Genomic DNA, 19275 nt, shown 5'->3' with positions numbered 1-19275 from the left:
CCAAACATAGAAGCTGCACTTTTTTATTTTCCAAAACATTGAACAAATTTTTTCAATATTTTTTTTTCCTTTTCTCTGCTGTTATTTAGGATTTGGAATTGTAAGCGTTAAAAAAGCTAGAAAATGTTTATTATTCAGCTGAAACAATTTTTAGTGCCCTGAAAACCTTTTGAGAAAATAAGTCTCAAGCTACCGACCATTGATTGGCCCCCTGAAACTAACAAAGTTGAAAGTTTAATCATACAATTGTCCAACTTCGAAAGCAATTCGCCATAATAAACTTGGAATATCCGAGATATTATTCGCTTTTGGATTATACTTCGATTTTTGTTTCAATAAACTTGAAACAGAAAACGAAGCTACAATCACGGGACATTGAAGCTGTACCTTTTGAATTCAAGTAAGCAGTGAACAAAGTATTTCTTCAAATATTTGTCGTTTCCTCTGCATTTATTTAGTTTATAGAATTGAAACTTGAAACTCTGACAAGTTCTAGAGAGCAAATTTTACACAGGCAGATAATTAGTTAGTAGTTGCATGAAAAACTTTGAGAAAAAAAATATCCGGCTATCGTCCATCCACGTGTTCTTAAATCTAACAGCCTTAGACATTGAGTCGCAAAAATTGCCAGAATATCCAATTTTTGAAATCAAGTCATCGCAATCAAACTTGGAAACAAGGCAAATGCTACAGCCACGGGACAAAGAAATGAACTTTTGTAGTTTCAGCAAGCGTATGGATGATTTTTGGTCGTTTTTTCTGCAGTTTTTCAAGGTATAGTATTGAAGGTATGACAAAAGTTATAATTGAGATAATATGCAGTTGGAACACCAGTTTTTTTTTGAGACCCCATATGTCTCCCGCTATCGTCCATCAAGGACCCCTGAAACCAACAACGTTAGACAAAAAGCCTCAAAATTCTTTACGGATTTACCAATTTTGAAGTCAACTCGCCGCATTTAAGCTACACTTTTTTATTTTCCGCAACATTAAATGAATTTTTTTTGTACCTTCTTAACGTTTTCTCTGCTGTTATTTAGGGTTTAGAATTGTAAACAATAAATACGCCAGAATACATGTACTATTCAGGTAAAAATAACTTTTATTAACGTGAAAACATTTTGAGACTACAAATCTCATGCTATCGGCCCTTGATTGAACCCTGAAACCAACGCAGTTGGACATAAAAACCCAAAATTGTACCAGATTGCCAAATTTTGAAATTAAATTACCACAATAAACTTGAAACAGAAAAAAAACTACAGTCAAAGGACATAAAAAATGCTCTTTTAAGATTTCAGCAAGCACAATAACGACTTTTTTCTTCTTTTTTGTCTTTTTCTCAGCATTTATTTAAGATATAGAAACAAAATCTGACAAATGCTAAAACACAGTTGTTATACAGGTAGAACCATAGTTTTTGCCCTGAACATTTTTTGAGAACACAAATTTTCCGCTTGTCTCATTTTACAACGTTTGACAAAGAGCCCCAAAAAGTTGCAACAAATGTTCAATTTTTGAAACAGTTCACTATTAAAATAGGAAAAAAACGCTACAACCACGGAACCTAGAAGCTGTACCTTCTTTTTTTTCCTCTGTCATATGAATGAAATCTTTCTTTATTTTTCTATTGCTTTCTTTGCAGTCATTCAAGATACAGAATTGAAGGTCTGAAAGAGCTGGAACAGAGATTTTTACAGGTAGAACACTAATTTTTGCCCTGGAAACATATTGAGACATCTTTTTTTACAACAACCAAATAATGATTTTTTCTTCACTTTTTGTCATTTTCTCTGCAGTTATTTAAGTTACAGAATTGAAAGTCTGACATATGCTAGATCATAGGTGTTAAATATATCTTTATATAAATATATATATTTATATATATATATATATATATATATATATATATATATATGTGTGTGTGTGTTTGTGTGTGTCTGTGTACAGAACACTAGCTATTGTCCCTGAAAGCATTTCGAGAGATTTAAAAAGAGGTCGCCGGATCACATCATGAAAACTCTTGTTTTAAAACCAAAAACTGGCTATAACTAATTGAAAAGATGTTCTGGCTGAGAAGTTTTGACATCCTTCAAAAATAAAGGAATGTTAACTGATGAAGAAACTTGTTTGATTTATTTGATTTATTAATCTCAACAACCAAAAAGGAGTCGAAGGAACATCTGTTATATTGACCCTCTAGAGTTGACGACCAAGTCCAGGGCAAAAGCTCCACTAAAAATAGTAATTTTGAATTCATTGGTCGGAACTGACAGTAATTATGGCAAATGAGTTTCGCAAACAAAGAAGACATTATAAAATAACTTGATTTGAGTTCCAGTCTACTGGGAGAGTTGAATTGTGTACCTTAGAAAGTTTTTAAAAATTCTTTCTTGTTTGAAAAAACCATTTACCATTTTACTGCACGTGCCGACCAAGATGTTTTCAATTGTATGCCAAATCGTCGAGCGAGACGCAATTAATCTATTTTGATATGAAAAAAAATAGAACCAAAACTTTCAGAAGATACCTTAATTTCAAAATTCACCGAACAAAATTATTTTTTAATTTTTTTGTTTAAGCCCCCTAATTTTTTCTAATAAAGGCCCTCTGATAAAAACCTCCAATTATATAATATAACCCCCACACCCACCCCCCTCGTACATTATATTAGGGTGTGGGACCCAACTCTTCGATCAACCTCTTCACCTGCACCAACCTTCTGCCGAGGCACCCAATTCTTCGATCACCTTCTTCACCTGCACCAACCTTCTGCCGAGGCACCCAACTCTTCGATCACCTTCTTCACCTGCACCAACCTACTGCCCGAGGCACCCAACTCTTCGGTCACCTTCTTCACATCCACCAACATCCTGCTCAATGCACCCAACTCTTCGATCACCTCTTCACCTGCACCCAACTCTTCGATCACCCTCTTCATAATCAAGGGGAGGGGGATTATATTATATAATTGAAGGTGACCGAAGAGTTGGATCCCCCCACCCTAATATAATTAAGGAGGGGGGTGTGGGTGTGGGGGGTTATATTATATAATTGGGGGCTTTTATTAGGGATCCTTTATTAGAAATAATTAGGGGGCTTAAGCAAAAAAAAATAATTAAGTTCGGCGAATTTTGAAATAAGGGTATTTTCTGAAATTTTTGGTTCTAATTTTTTTATTCATATCAAAATAGATTAATTGCGTCTGGCTCTACGATTTGGAATCCAATTGAAAACATCTTGGTCGGTACGTGCAGTAAAAATGGTAAATGGTTTTCTCAAACAAAAAAGAATTTTTAAAAACTTTGTAATGTACTTTCCCAGTAGACTAGAACTCAAATCAAATAATTTTACAATGTCTGTTTTGTTTGCGAAAACCATTTACCATAATTACTGTCAGTTCCGACCAATTAATTCAAAACAATTATTTCTAGTGGAGCTTTTGGCTGGACTTGGTCGTGAACTCTAGAGGGTCAATATGACTTATGGTCCCCCAACTCCCCCGAACCCAGTCGTCCCTCGGGATCCTTCGTCAGTACTAACACTAAATGACACAATTTCCCAACTTTGGGTGGTATTTTTTGGCTCACCAAATTTTTGTAGGACAAGGTTTACATCCTCCCCGACAGACAATATAATCTAAAAGGGTTACGGGGCGGCCATATTTAATTGGTATGACTCATGCTAATATACAATAATTTCTAGCACATTTCATGCTTTTTTCGGTTTTTTATTTTTTTGACATGTCAAATTTCAAAATTTTCGATATTTGAAACTTCGAAATTCTAAAAGTTCAAAAATCTATTATAATCGACTATAATCGCTTGAAATATATCTTCGAAAATAATCGATTATAATTGATTATAATTGATTATAGTTTTACTGAAATTCAGCATACTTTAATACGGATTTCAAGAGATTATAATCGATTAATAATTGATTATATTAGATTTTTTCACATTTTCTGTAAGACAGCTACTAAAATCATAAAATAATCGATTATTATCTCTTGAAACTGGGTGCGGGAACCTCTATAAGTGGAGAGATGCATATTTATCCGATAAAAAAAGCCTTTGCAGATCTGAAAATGACGTAAGCTGACTCGGAAGCAACACTGAATTAGACTTGTAACGACAGAACTTCAGAAAAAATTTTAACCAATTCGAGTAAGTTGTAGTGTTCCGTAAAATGTTATGATTGTTTTTTGTTTGCCTCTTGTTTTGTATCTTTTTTTTTGCTTTGTGCTTTTCTTTTTTTATTTTTCACTCTTTTACGAAGTATGTTTTAAGACGTGCAAAAGCAGGAACACAGATTGAGATGTACTGACGACCTTGTGATTACGCATGCAATTTTATTGCACATTGTTAGTTTGTTTGATATTGACCGCATTCATTCCGTTGGAGCGGTCGAGCCACGGGTGCAGAGCGTCTAGTATAAATCAGTTTCTGAGTTCTTCTCATTTCTCATTCTTCTTCTAACATACATTTATTTTGCGTTTTTTGGGTATAATAATTTACACAGAGGCGAAGAAGAGCTTGGCAACACAGGCGATCGAACAAAAATAATGACCCAAAATAAGGTCATTGAGCCGATAAAAAAAGTCGACATAATTTGGGCCGAATCAATTTTTTTAGCGAAACAAAAAAAAATTAAAGAAAGAAATCCGAAGTCATGGCGAGTAAAATTACAAATTGAAGGAGTTAATCAAAAATTAAAAGCAAGATTAATGAACAATATGAATATGAACAATAATGAATTGTTTTTGATAGCCAAAGAGTGATGTGACTTGGGAAATGTTTTTGCTTGTAAACCACACTGAAGATATAATACTTGGCACAGTAGCCGATGTAAGTCCCCCAAGACTCCATCACGGACTCGGCCCCTTGATTGCCCGAAGAGTCCCTCATTTAATATTATTTCAAGAATTCCATTTTAAGCTGGCTGAACCTAAAATTTGTCTTTAGGCGCCGTTGGCGCCAATATACACTGAATTTGAAATGGAAGTGCGCGCTAGAAAAAATGCAATTTTTGGTCAAAATTGGCCAAAAACTGTCTAAATACGAGCTCGGAAAATCAACTTGGTTGATCAAAAATAATAAAGGACGAAAAAGTTCTCAAATTTTTCTTGAAAATCTGCCCCCTCCTCGATAAAACTCTAGATCCACCCTTGATTTGGCACGAATAATGGTTTATTTAAATGAGAGAGCTTGAATATGCTGCTGGTAAATCACTAGTTGCAAAGAAAATACGAAATTTACTACTGGTAGTTGGACCAAACTAGTTTCACCGATACTTTTATAGGGCAAAACCCGATTATGATTCAATTTTTGGTTTAAAAAATGTGCGAACTTAATTTAAGTACAGAGACGAGGCGATATAGAATACAGACCACTTGCGATATGAAACAAGATAATCGCTGTCGAAAAAGTCAGACAAATGCAAAGTAGTACTTTTCAACGCCTGCAAAACACATAAAAAGCATGAGAAATTAGCAGACAGAAATTGAGAAAATGGAAATGTCTAGAAAAAATTGTGCTTTGGAAATAGCATTCAAAAAATAGAATAAAAGCAGCTATTTTTAATAAAGTCCATGCTATGAAAGCTAAATATGGCGGATAAACTCATCTGCGCAAACTAATCTGCAAAAAAACTAATTTGCTCAACAAAATTCAACAAAAAATGGGGAGAGCAGCTTAAAAGTTAAGTTGCAAAAGTCAAACTGATCCTTTCTGCCTTAAAAAGAAACAAATCCAATTTGCTTAAACTGTATAACTAACTTATTAGAACAGATTATATATGGAAATCAAATATTGAAAATAAGAACACCGCTTCCAGCGGCCTTTTCATTTATTTTTAGCACTTATTTTGTCACTAATATTGTATTAGTGTTTGTCACTAATGTTGGTAGTACCCGATTGCAATACCCTTGCTTATCACTAAATAAACAGTTAGCAACGCGCAACCAGAAATTTGGTCATGAGACGGTGACTTATTAGGTTTAAACAGTAAAAATAACGGCTATAAAAAATTTTTTAAATAGGCAAAATATCAGAGGACGATTAGTTTTGAGATTATCATAATTTTTCTCTAAATTCAATTAATTGAAACTAAAAATACTCTGTTAATTTTAAATTTTGACTAATAATTATTGATTCAATTATGCTACTGACATGCTCAATTTCTTGAAAATTAAAAATTGCTACCGACTGCTTCAAATGTTAAGGTCAATTTTCTGTTGTACAGTTTTTCTCAGAATTTTATTCTGATTTTTAAGAAAAGAGTATCAATTGAAAGACCGCTTGTTTTTTACTGCCTGCATACTCACCTAGAGTCTTTTTTTTTACATCTATAGCCTTCGAAAAAGTGTGGGGGAATATTTGAACATATAACTGTGAAGCATACAGCTTGGAAATGGCAATATTGTTTGCGATAAAAAAACGTCATTATTTAGATACCAATCTTAAATGTTTCACACAGAGGTGAAGTGGAGCTTAGCGCCACTTGTGATGCAATTCAAACATAAAAAACCATGTCGAAAAAAGTTTTAGATGTTGAAAACTAGGTGAACCAAAATTTGACTTTTCAGATGGTAATACCTTCTAGTGTGAAAATTTTGGTTAGTGAACGCTCATGCAGAAGAGCTTCCAACTACCCCTTATCTCATTGACCCACAATATCAGATTTGGAATAGTAGTTTTCGAGAAAAGGCAAAAGTCTTTAAAAATTTTTTTGTCAAATCAAAATTTTACTTTTTGGAGAGCCCGAATTCAAAAATTTAGGCGAAGTTGCATAAACCATTGAACTTCCTGAAACCCGTACTGAGAATTAAACTCATTATTTCAGGTATGGCAGGGTTTTTTTTCAAAAATAATGAAAAATCAAAAATTTGAAATTTCAGAGGGTGATAACTTCTTGCGTCAAACTTTTTATTAGTTTCCGCTAATGCAGAGAAGCTTCCCACTACATCTTATCTCATTGAACTTACAATATCAGATTTGAGAGGTTGGTTTTCGAAAAAAAAGTCGAAAGGTCCACAAAACTTTCAAAAATCACTATTCCGATGTTCAAAAATTTGTGTGCAAAAAAAATTGGTCGTAGCCACTTGTGCAGAATAGATTTTCAAAACAACTCTTTCCATTGAAACCAAAAATTTATATTTGAGAGGGGTAGATTTCGACAAAAGGAAAAATAATCAAAAATATGGGTCAAATATTCACACACACTTTTTCGAAGGCTATAAATGTAAAAAAAGTTGCTACGGAAGTGTGTAGGCCAAAAAAGAATAAACGGTCTTTTAGTTGATACTCTTTTCTTGAAATTCAGAATAAAATTCTGACAAAAACTAAAAGTTTTGCAAAAAGACAAAAATTTTTCCAAAACGAAAAAAAGAAAATTCAACAGATAGATTGGTAAACATACAACCAACTTGAAAGTGCGGCGGGGAGTAAAAAAATTTAAGTTGATCTTGAAATGTCACAAAAGTAGGTCTTTAAGCCGATGAAAAAATTCGACCGAAATTTTTTTGACCGAGGAAATTTGAAGTCAAGGTAAGTAAAATCACAAAATGTAGGCGTACATCAAACACTTAAACAACACTAAAAAAACGTGGGAAAGTAAAGAAAAAAAAACAATTCACAGATGTGACAACTAAGCCGACATCAGATAAGCAGACAAATAATTGGCGGACACATTTTTTTTGAAACAATGTTTCCCGTTTGAAAAAAAAACAAGTCCTGATCAGACTCGAACCCAAGGACCTCTGCCGTCCCAGGCATTTTTGTTACCTCCACGCTAAGTTGGCCAGGAACGCTAAAAAATTGAATATATTATGAAACAAGGTAGAGATGAGTCCAGACGTCCAAATGGTCCTGCGAACAAAAATGTTTACGGAAAAAAACTTTTGAATGAAAATTGAATTTAGGTTTTATGACTTAACAATAACCCAAGAGTTTTTTGCCAAAAAGGACCCCGCAACTTCACTTTTTCCAAATCATACTTTTGAAAATGACAAGAATGGCAGGAGACAAGAATGGCAGAATGACAGAAGAATGGCAGGAGAACGACAAGAAAATGACTGAAGAATGTTTTTTGGGACTTTCTTACTCCATTGTCATGACTCGATGCACCAGATATTATCATATTTTCATGTCAAATGACAAACTATCTAATGAAATATAAAAATTCAGTATTTTTTGTCAGGTGCGTGCCTACCAGATAAAATAGACTTTCTGAAAAAAACTTCATGAAATTATGCTGATTTTTTCATAAAAAGTTATTTATGAATAGGACTGCTGTGTAAATAGCACAGAATGTTCCGACCATATCTTACAAAAATACTTTTTTCATGCTTATTTTTTCAAACAAGTGTTGTTTTTTTGTGCGTGGTTTGATGAAAGGATGAAAAACACCAGATATTTCGGTATATTTGAGTCACAGTAAAATAAGCAAATTGGGCAAGTTTTGTCGAAAAATTACTAGAAAAAAAAACAAATTAGTTTTTTCTACTTGTTTGCAGAAAGTGTTTTGAGTTTTTGAAGTTTTTAATTCCAAAATGGCGCGAAAAACTTCAAAAACATTTTTACTTAAGCTTCATGACTCATCTTTGTAAAATAAGCTGGCTAGTTTGCTTTAATTTCACGAAATGAGACAAAATTTTAAACCGTTTTTTTACCTTGTGACGATGAATTTGATTTTTTTAAATGTCGTTTGAATCAGGACCGAAAGGTCTTTAATATGATATATCAGTCAATCTATTACGATGCTTGTCAGCTGTCCGATCATTTTTTTATAATTAGTCTTTGAGTTAACTCGTTTTCTTAGCTTTATTGATAAATATAACGGAGAGTAGCTTCCTCGTAGGCTGAACAGTCTGTTATACTTTTCCTGATGCAATGACATATTATCTATTGTGTATTTTCTGCACAAGAGATTTGTGCTCATGTAATTTTGAGCTCATGTAATTATTTCGGCTCATATCATTTTGAGTAAAGAAGGCGGCACAAAATTTTTGGCTCAACCGGGTAATTTGGAAGCTTCTGATATCTGCGAAACTTCAAGTGATCCACATTTAAAAAAATTCCACATTATGAACCTTCTTAGATTTTCGAGCGTCTCGCCGCAAACCCTATCCTAACTTTAATCTGCTTGAACTTAAGTTAATAAGTTAGAAACTTTATTTTTATTCATTTTCAATACTTAATTTTCAAAACAATCAAACAGATTTGTATCTTTTGTCCCTTATTTCGGCTAGAGTCCAACCAAAAAATACTTTAACTTATATCAGTCCTTTGTTGAACAGTCAGTAGTCCTTTTAGCTATTGGCCATTTGGAATTTCTAGTTGGTTTCCATATTCTCATCAGTCTTTTTCTCGTTATCTTTCTCTTTATCATCTTCATCTTTCTTCCCTTCATTTTCTCCGCCTGGCTTAGAATCTGATGTGGACTGTTTCTCCTTTACTTTCTTATTCAGTGCCTCGACAAACTTTGCTAAGTCTCCGCTGTTTGCAGCCTCTTCTGCTTCTGAGCCCAGTTCAAACTGGCTGATGACTGGAGCCAACTGGCCACTGCTAAAAGCGGCACTGAACAAAGACAGAGACTGTCTGAATTGAGGTGCAGCCAGCGACTGTCGTAGCTCTGTTGCTGCAGCTGTTTTAGAACCCGACGGCCCCTCTGGTGTTGCCGGAACGTGGGCACTCAGACGCTCTATGATGTGTGGCGATGCCAGCAGAGATGACAGATCCAGCGGTAAAGCTGCCGCTAGATTCACATGTGAGCTGAAACAGCAGCCATGCTTTCATACTCAAAAGCGCTCCAATATAGAAAACCAATAAAATTATTTCATAGAAATAGCTTAAATATACGTAGAAGTCATTCAGAATAGAATGCCATGATCAAAAAGTCTTAAGAATTTATTCACTTACGGTGCTCCTTTTGAACTAAGATTGCTCATGAGGTCCTGGAATTGATCCAACTGCATGGTCGATGGCTGCTGACTGCTGCTCACTGCCTTCGAGGTGTTGGCCTTTGCTGTTGCGGCTTGTTCGGACTCCGAGGCCCTTGCACTGCGTACACGGGACCCAGCCCCGGCTGCCCCACTCGAAGAACTACCAGTTGCTCCTGCTCCTGCGGCAGCCGCACTGAGTCGGCTTCCCAGGGCACCCGACTGGAACAGCTGCTGCAACATCTGTTCCTGGGAAGATCCCCCGGGACCACCTCCCGCAGCTCCAAACATATGGGAGAGTAACTGTTCAGTACTAGTGCTGTTCATATTAGGCATAGCATCCTGGGACTCCTCGGGGTCGTTGAGGATCTTGTTGATTTTTTCAGAGTACTCTTCATCCTTGGTTTCCTTCGGTTCCTGCATCCAGAAGAAGAGTTTCTTGGCTGAGCTGGTGAAGCGCAGCAGGAACACTCTCCCAGTGGTGCACTGACTCACCCGACTCCACTTGCAGTCATCCGGGAAAACTACACCAGTAAAAACAATAATAATGCTTTCAAATTAGCCGGAGTGAAACAGGAGAAACATTCTTTCCATATTTGATCTCGATGCTCTCTTCTACTTGATAGATCTAAGACTTAAAATCTAAAATAGGATTTGAGATCTTGAATATCTGCAGCGGATAGTGATGCCTGCGAGTATGAGTATATTTCTGAATAATTTTACTGAAACCATCTTGAGAAGTAACGGATCAGCTCAATCTTAACTATTCAGAGGTAAAATTTTACCTCTCTCTCCCATGCTCGACTCGCGCTATCAACGATGTTATGCCGCGTTAAGATATTCTACAAGGTTCTGTATCATGACAAAATATGGCTAAAAATTCAGAGGCGAGAGAAAAATTGATGCTTAAGGATTAGATCACCCTCTGTGAGCTTTAGGCAAATTTACCCAGGAATATCGGGTTCGACCATAAAATATCATTCCTCCTAAGCGTTGCTTTCTTTTTATGATCTTGTGCACTATTATTATGATACCATCCATCCCTTATTTTGTTTCCTATTTTGAATAAAAACACATTTTTGCATTCTTATTCCGGCTGATGAAGTTGATTCTGGGCTAAATTTAGCACCCGATATTTCCGGGTAAGCTTAGTCAAGGGAGTAAAAAAATTTAAGTTGATCTTGAAATGTCACAAAAGTAGGTCTTTAAGCCGATGAAAAAATTCGACCGAAATTTTTTTGACCGAGGAAATTTGAAGTCAAGGTAAGTAAAATCACAAAATGTAGGCGTACATCAAACACTTAAACAACACTAAAAAAACGTGGGAAAGTAAAGAAAAAAAAACAATTCACAGATGTGACAACTAAGCCGACATCAGATAAGCAGACAAATAATTGGCGGACACATTTTTTTTGAAACAATGTTTCCCGTTTGAAAAAAAAACAAGTCCTGATCAGACTCGAACCCAAGGACCTCTGCCGTCCCAGGCATTTTTGTTACCTCCACGCTAAGTTGGCCAGGAACGCTAAAAAATTGAATATATTATGAAACAAGGTAGAGATGAGTCCAGACGTCCAAATGGTCCTGCGAACAAAAATGTTTACGGAAAAAAACTTTTGAATGAAAATTGAATTTAGGTTTTATGACTTAACAATAACCCAAGAGTTTTTTTGCCAAAAAGGACCCCGCAACTTCACTTTTTCCAAATCATACTTTTGAAAATGACAAGAATGGCAGGAGACAAGAATGGCAGAATGACAGAAGAATGGCAGGAGAACGACAAGAAAATGACTGAAGAATGTTTTTTGGGACTTTCTTACTCCATTGTCATGACTCGATGCACCAGATATTATCATATTTTCATGTCAAATGACAAACTATCTAATGAAATATAAAAATTCAGTATTTTTTGTCAGGTGCGTGCCTACCAGATAAAATAGACTTTCTGAAAAAAACTTCATGAAATTATGCTGATTTTTTCATAAAAAGTTATTTATGAATAGGACTGCTGTGTAAATAGCACAGAATGTTCCGACCATATCTTACAAAAATACTTTTTTCATGCTTATTTTTTCAAACAAGTGTTGTTTTTTTGTGCGTGGTTTGATGAAAGGATGAAAAACACCAGATATTTCGGTATATTTGAGTCACAGTAAAATAAGCAAATTGGGCAAGTTTTGTCGAAAAATTACTAGAAAAAAAAACAAATTAGTTTTTTCTACTTGTTTGCAGAAAGTGTTTTGAGTTTTTGAAGTTTTTAATTCCAAAATGGCGCGAAAAACTTCAAAAACATTTTTACTTAAGCTTCATGACTCATCTTTGTAAAATAAGCTGGCTAGTTTGCTTTAATTTCACGAAATGAGACAAAATTTTAAACCGTTTTTTTACCTTGTGACGATGAATTTGATTTTTTTAAATGTCGTTTGAATCAGGACCGAAAGGTCTTTAATATGATATATCAGTCAATCTATTACGATGCTTGTCAGCTGTCCGATCATTTTTTTATAATTAGTCTTTGAGTTAACTCGTTTTCTTAGCTTTATTGATAAATATAACGGAGAGTAGCTTCCTCGTAGGCTGAACAGTCTGTTATACTTTTCCTGATGCAATGACATATTATCTATTGTGTATTTTCTGCACAAGAGATTTGTGCTCATGTAATTTTGAGCTCATGTAATTATTTCGGCTCATATCATTTTGAGTAAAGAAGGCGGCACAAAATTTTTGGCTCAACCGGGTAATTTGGAAGCTTCTGATATCTGCGAAACTTCAAGTGATCCACATTTAAAAAAATTCCACATTATGAACCTTCTTAGATTTTCGAGCGTCTCGCCGCAAACCCTATCCTAACTTTAATCTGCTTGAACTTAAGTTAATAAGTTAGAAACTTTATTTTTATTCATTTTCAATACTTAATTTTCAAAACAATCAAACAGATTTGTATCTTTTGTCCCTTATTTCGGCTAGAGTCCAACCAAAAAATACTTTAACTTATATCAGTCCTTTGTTGAACAGTCAGTAGTCCTTTTAGCTATTGGCCATTTGGAATTTCTAGTTGGTTTCCATATTCTCATCAGTCTTTTTCTCGTTATCTTTCTCTTTATCATCTTCATCTTTCTTCCCTTCATTTTCTCCGCCTGGCTTAGAATCTGATGTGGACTGTTTCTCCTTTACTTTCTTATTCAGTGCCTCGACAAACTTTGCTAAGTCTCCGCTGTTTGCAGCCTCTTCTGCTTCTGAGCCCAGTTCAAACTGGCTGATGACTGGAGCCAACTGGCCACTGCTAAAAGCGGCACTGAACAAAGACAGAGACTGTCTGAATTGAGGTGCAGCCAGCGACTGTCGTAGCTCTGTTGCTGCAGCTGTTTTAGAACCCGACGGCCCCTCTGGTGTTGCCGGAACGTGGGCACTCAGACGCTCTATGATGTGTGGCGATGCCAGCATAGATGACAGATCCAGCGGTAAAGCTGCAGCTAGGTTCACATGTGAGCTGAAACAGCAGCCATGCTTTCATATTCAAAAGCGCTCCAATATAGAAACCGAATAAAAATATTTCATAGAAATAGCTTAAATCTACGTCGAAGCGATTCAGAATAGAATGTCATGATCAAAAAGTCTTAAAAATCTCTGAAAGAATTTATTCACTTACGTTGCTCCTTTTGAACTGAGATTGCTCATGAGGTCCTGGAATTGATCCAACTGCATGGTCGATGGCTGCTGACTGCTGCTCACTGCCTTCGAGGTGTTGGCCTTTGCTGTTGCGGCTTGTTCAGACTCCGAGGCCCTTGCACTGCGTACACGGGACCCAGCCCCGGCTGCCCCACCCGAAGAACTGCCAGTTGCTCCTGCTCCTGCGGCAGCCGCACTGAGTCTGCTTCCCAGGGCACCCGACTGGAACAGCTGCTGCAACATCTGTTCCTGGGAAGATCCCCCAGGACCACCTCCTGCAGCTCCAAACATATGGGAGAGTAACTGTTCAGTACTAGTGCTGTTCATATTAGGCATAGCATCCTGGGACTCCTCGGGGTCGTTGAGGATCTTGTTGATTTTTTCAGAGTACTCTTCATCCTTGGTTTCCTTCGGTTCCTGCATCCAGAAGAAGAGTTTCTTAGCTGAGCTGGTGAAGCGCAGCAGGAACACTCTCCCAGTGGTACACTGACTCACCCGACTCCACTTGCAGTCATCCGGGAAAACTACACCAGTAAAAACAATAATAATGCTTTCAAATTATCCGGAATGAAATAGGAGAAACATTTTTTCCATATTTGATCTCGATGCTCTCTTCTGGTTGATAGATCTAAGACTTAAAATCTAAAATCGGATTTGAGATCTTGAATATCTGCAGCGGATAGTGATGCCTGCGAGTATGAATATATTACTGACTTATTTTACTGAAATCGTCTTGAGAAGTACCGGATCAGCTCAATCTTAACTACTCAGAGGTAAAATTTTACCTCTCTCTCCCATGCTCGACTCGCGCTATCAACGATGTTATGCCGCGTTGAGATATTCTACAAGGTTCTGTATCAGGACCAAATATGGCTAAAAATTCAGAGGCGAGAGAAAAATTGATGCTTAAGGATTAGATCACCCTCTGTGAGCTTTAGGCAAATTTACCCAGGAATATCGAGTTCGACCATAAAATATCATTCCTCCTAAGCGTTGCTTTCCTTTTATGATCTTTCGCACTGTTATTATGATACCATCCATCCCTTATTTTGTTTCCTATTTTGAATGAAACACACTTTTGTATTATTATTCCGGCTGATGAAATTGATTCTGGGCTAAATTTAGCACCCGATATTTCCGGGTAAGCTTAGTCAAGCTACGTACCAATGAGATCATCCTCAACAGTCCCACTGGTTCTATCCTTCCAGCACACATGTGTCAACATGGTCTCCCTCTCGCGGTGAATGTAGAAAAGACCCTTCCTCTTATCAGGCACCACCTTAGTGCCCTTCAGTTGCATCTTACCCGCCCGGAACTCAATCAGATTGCGCGAAGCAGACGAGGAGTCAGCGCCTCCCGAACCCCTGGCGGAGGAAGATCCGGCGGAAAACAGAGCGGCCATTTATATCAGTCTGAAAACAATACAGTCTTTTTAGAGGAATACAATGCTGTTTGCGACGTAAATATTTGCGGCGTTGCAATCGTGAATGTTTGCGGCGATGAATGTTTGCGGCATTGCTTGCGGGTTCAATATAGACTATTTTTGAAATGAGAAACGCACATATGCAGTTTTCCATTTTAGAGAGCAGTCGACAGTCATTCGATCAAAATCTAGCCTAAACTTCGAAACTAGTGTTTTTCTTGACCGGTATATTTTTACCTTTCTTTGAACTAATGAGAGGAATTGAACTTTCAAAAAAACTTGTCTTTCCAGAAGAAAAAAAACACCATCACGACCTATGTAAGTATTTTCATCACGTTCATTGAAACCATTATAAGCATTTGAATAACCTGCAGTTGTCCAAATTTGCTCCAGCTTTTTTTTGAAATTTGGATTATTTTTCAGTGTGCTTTTCTTGAAGCAATTCTATCAACCCTAAAACATTACCTTGCTAGCGAGCAAAAAAAATAGACAAGAAAGACAATTTGAAAACAAAATTCTCTTGACGTTCCAGGGCTTCCCACCACTTGTAATACAAAAATACAAGCCATATAAAAAACAGCGTAACAAATACAGCGTTACTGCAAGAAAAAACGACATCTTTCATAATTTTTTAATATCTTTTTGAAATATAACATAAGTACGATATTAAGATTTAGCAATTCTCTAAACCAAATGATTCATATAAGCTCACTTGACAAGGCGAATCAAACATTTGTGAAAGACAAAAACGGGTAACTTTTACAAGGCCATAGTACTGGTAAATATATAGTTTTTCAAACTATTGTAATCAGATTTCAAAAATTTTAATAAAGGCACTAATTTAAAATTTTAAATATAAAATATCATTAAAAAATAAGAAAAAATTGAGCGAAAATTCTTGGCACGCAATTGTTTGCACATAATTGCTTGTAAACAAAAGCTCGGAAAAATTTGCAGAAAAAAGCTCGGCAAATACTAGCAGAAAAAAGCTCGGCAAAAAATCCGAATTTCAAAAAAAAAACAGAGGCAACTTTGTACAACAGGAGGCTATTTAAATGCTGAGTGTCTATGAGCGTAACGAAAATACTTATATATATCTTGATGGTTTTTTATCGTATAAGGTTCTTATTATGATTATGGTAATCCTTACTATTTGTTCTTATTATGCTCCTATAAGCTGGTCTCTAAAACGCAAATGTCGTACTTGCATTGCTTGAACAAAATTATAATACCAATTTTGAATTTAATGTCCTTAATTGTTTTCACTGAAGCCTTAATTTGATCTCGTTATTTTACTACTACTACTACAACTTTACCATTATTTTTAACTCCTGACCTTTGTCTTTGCAGGCATGTGCGTTACCTCTACGCCGTATAAGCGAACAAACGCCCTGATTTTGATTTCATGTGAATCAAAGTGATTTTGAAAATATGGTAAATAAGCCGACAGAATAAAGAAAGACATCCAATAGGCTGAAAGTTTTATTGCTCAAGAGAATTTTATTGCTCAATTTTTGGCGCAATCGAAAAAATTGCGCCAAAAATTGAGCAATAAATTGCGGCTGATTTCGACAAAAATTGCTACAAAAATCCGAAAATTGTATCATATTGCGTTATAATTGCTACGAAAATCTACGAGAAAAACAATAAAAATGTCTGGATAATAAAAGGGAAAATTGACAATACGTTGTATGATCACGCACACAAGCCGCGACGTCAGTAAATTTGCTCAAGCATTTTGTTCAATTTTAATTTATTTTCGAGTAACACCAAGTTTTTTCAGAAGAAAACTTCATTTTGTTTGTAAGAGCAACAACAAGTCAACACGTATCGTGCGTACAACTGATAGAAGATCCAATTATCTTAATTAAGCATCTGAGAATTAGATTAAACCACGAAATAAATGGTGAAAATATGATGTATTTCTTAATAAAATCATTACCAACTCCAGAAACCTCAATCTTTAAGCTCTTCAAATTTCCAGACTCTAAATTAATTGGTTTTATGAAAAACATTTCCATTTTATGAAAACTGTTTCAGTAAAATTCAGTTATTTTTATTCTATCATAAAAAAAGTAAAAAAAGAAAAATTCCACAGGAAAAACTTGCGCAACCGCTTCTTTCGATTAAAATTTTCATCTCAGATTTGATAGGGTAGTTTAAGAACATACAAAAAGTTTCTAAGAAAAACGGTCAAGTTCAAAAACTTGACTTTCCGAGATAATGAACTTTTCTCTGCAAAAAGAAGTTTGTAGCCGCGTTAGCAGAAAATATTTACAAAAACCATGTTTCTCGATTGACCACTTAATTTAGGAATTGGCAGGGTAGTTTTCGAGGAAAGTAAGTTTCCAAAAACGGTCAAAGTTTCAAATTTTTCATTTATTTTCAGTCCATAACTTTTTCTGAAAGAAACTGAGTGTATAAAACTGTAAAAGTAAAGTTCTAACAACCTAGTGTGTCAATTAAACATATGATATCAGATTTGGCAAGATAATTATCGAGAAAAGTCAAAAAACGGTCATCAAATAAAAAAATTGACATTTCCGAGAAACCTGTTTTACGTCAACAAAATTTGCGCTTGATTGCTCGTGGAAACAAGCTTTCCACGACCGCTTCTGTGGATTGAACCCAAATTATCGGATATGTGAGGAAATTTTTCGTTAAAAATCGTAAAATTAGAAAGAAAACGCTCAAAAAATTGACTTTTCCGAGGACAATAACGATTTGTGTAACCAAACTGTGAGTGGCCGCTATTGCAGGAAGCTTCTCACTACCCGTTATCTCCATTGAACCCACAATCTCAAATGAATACTCTCCGTTGTATTCATTGAAACCAAAGTCTCAGATTTGGTAGGCTTTTTTTGACAAACGAAAAAAAAATCCAAAAAAATGGTCAAATATTCCCCCACAGGCTTTTTCAAAGGCTGGAAACAAAGGGTTAAAGCAAAATGAGACCAGAGGAGTATGCGGGCACACTTTCAAAGGAAACCGTTTTTGTGAAAATTGGTAGAAGTGTTTAGGAGAAAAAAATCCAAAACTTCTAAAAAAAAAAGTAGAAAACCCAATCCCATACACTTTCATAATATGTTTTTATCAACCAGAAATTCTAGGCAAACAAGCGAAACAAGACATTTGAAATTCAAATTAGCAACTGAACAAATTTCACAAAGCAGAAACAAGGCCGACAATCTTTGAGCAGACACCAGTTGAGCCAAAAAAAAATTGATTTTTTTTTCAAAAACTCTTTAAAAGTTTCAAGTCCCCAATGAAAACACCCTAACAAGTACCCACTCAGTAGTTTAATTTAAATTTTCATAAAAATCAGCTTGTCAGCTGAACAGCAGTATCATATACCCTCTTCATAGCAGCATCAAATGAATCACTGATTTTGTTAAACTAGTTGTTGACCAGAAAAAGGTCTACGTTACGATTTGATAACGCTTGCTAATCGCAAAGCGTAAACAATTTGAGTTTCTCGAACAATTTTTGATTGACACTGTTTAACACTGACCCAATTTAAGAAAGATGGATTAGTAAGTAAAATTTCGCTTGGAATTCCGGTAATTAAATTCCATTTTCGAAACTAGATTTGTCGATCCCATTTCTGGTGACCTTTACATTTTCCCTGTTCGATAGTGGAGTTTGCCTTCCTTTTTAAAAAAAGACAGAAGGCGAATTAAACAATTCAAAAGTCAAACCGTGAAAAAGTAAATTTGAACAAATTTTAAGATTTTTCCTGAAAAAAAAACGAAAAAATCTTCACGACCTATATAGGAGTCTGAACTACGTTCATCGACTCTTAGAAAAACTAGTTGTTAAACTCAACTCAATCACTTTTTCGCTCTTATTTGAATGAAATGAAGAATTCAATTTCCATTTCTTAAATGAATTTGAAAAATCTTTAACAAACATGTGGCGTTGTGCCGCATCGGTAATGATGGTGCCCAGCAATCATTTGATTGCGGGTTCAAATCACACGTAAGGTCAGCTCTTGTAAGACAACCATAGCTTAGTCAACTTAAAATAGGTTACCTTCGGGTTAGGCCTCTGGCTGGTTAATTAAAAAAACATAGGCACCAATAGGCATTATTGAGTGCCCAAGAACTCAATAAAACAGAAAAAATAGAAGACTCTTTTTAAAGAATTTCAAGATTCGCGTTTTAAAGATGAACATAGATCACCTTTGAAATTCAAGCTGTTTTTATGAATGAGACAATTGAATTACACTGTTTTTCATCTCGCT

General features: G+C 35.6%; 1 protein-coding gene across 1 annotated transcript; it reads right to left on the bottom strand.

The window, feature by feature from the left end:
• Positions 1-9159: 9159 nt before the first annotated feature.
• Positions 9160-15061, bottom strand: LOC134856044 (proteasomal ubiquitin receptor ADRM1-like). Its single transcript, XM_063872414.1, has 5 exons — positions 14774-15061; positions 13590-14133; positions 13000-13430; positions 9921-10464; positions 9160-9773 (listed from the first exon to the last, which is right to left on the bottom strand). The coding sequence occupies exons 1-5, from the start codon at positions 15009-15011 to the stop codon at positions 9335-9337; spliced, it is 2196 nt and encodes a 731-aa protein (XP_063728484.1). The 5' UTR covers positions 15012-15061; the 3' UTR covers positions 9160-9334.
• Between the last annotated feature and the right edge of the window lie 4214 nt (positions 15062-19275).

The sequence above is a fragment of the Symsagittifera roscoffensis genome, unplaced genomic scaffold, assembly GCF_963678635.1.
Source record: "Symsagittifera roscoffensis unplaced genomic scaffold, txSymRosc1.1 SCAFFOLD_156, whole genome shotgun sequence".
Taxonomy (NCBI): Eukaryota; Metazoa; Xenacoelomorpha; order Acoela; family Convolutidae; genus Symsagittifera; species Symsagittifera roscoffensis.
This window is presented reverse-complemented; position numbering and strand designations above follow the sequence as displayed.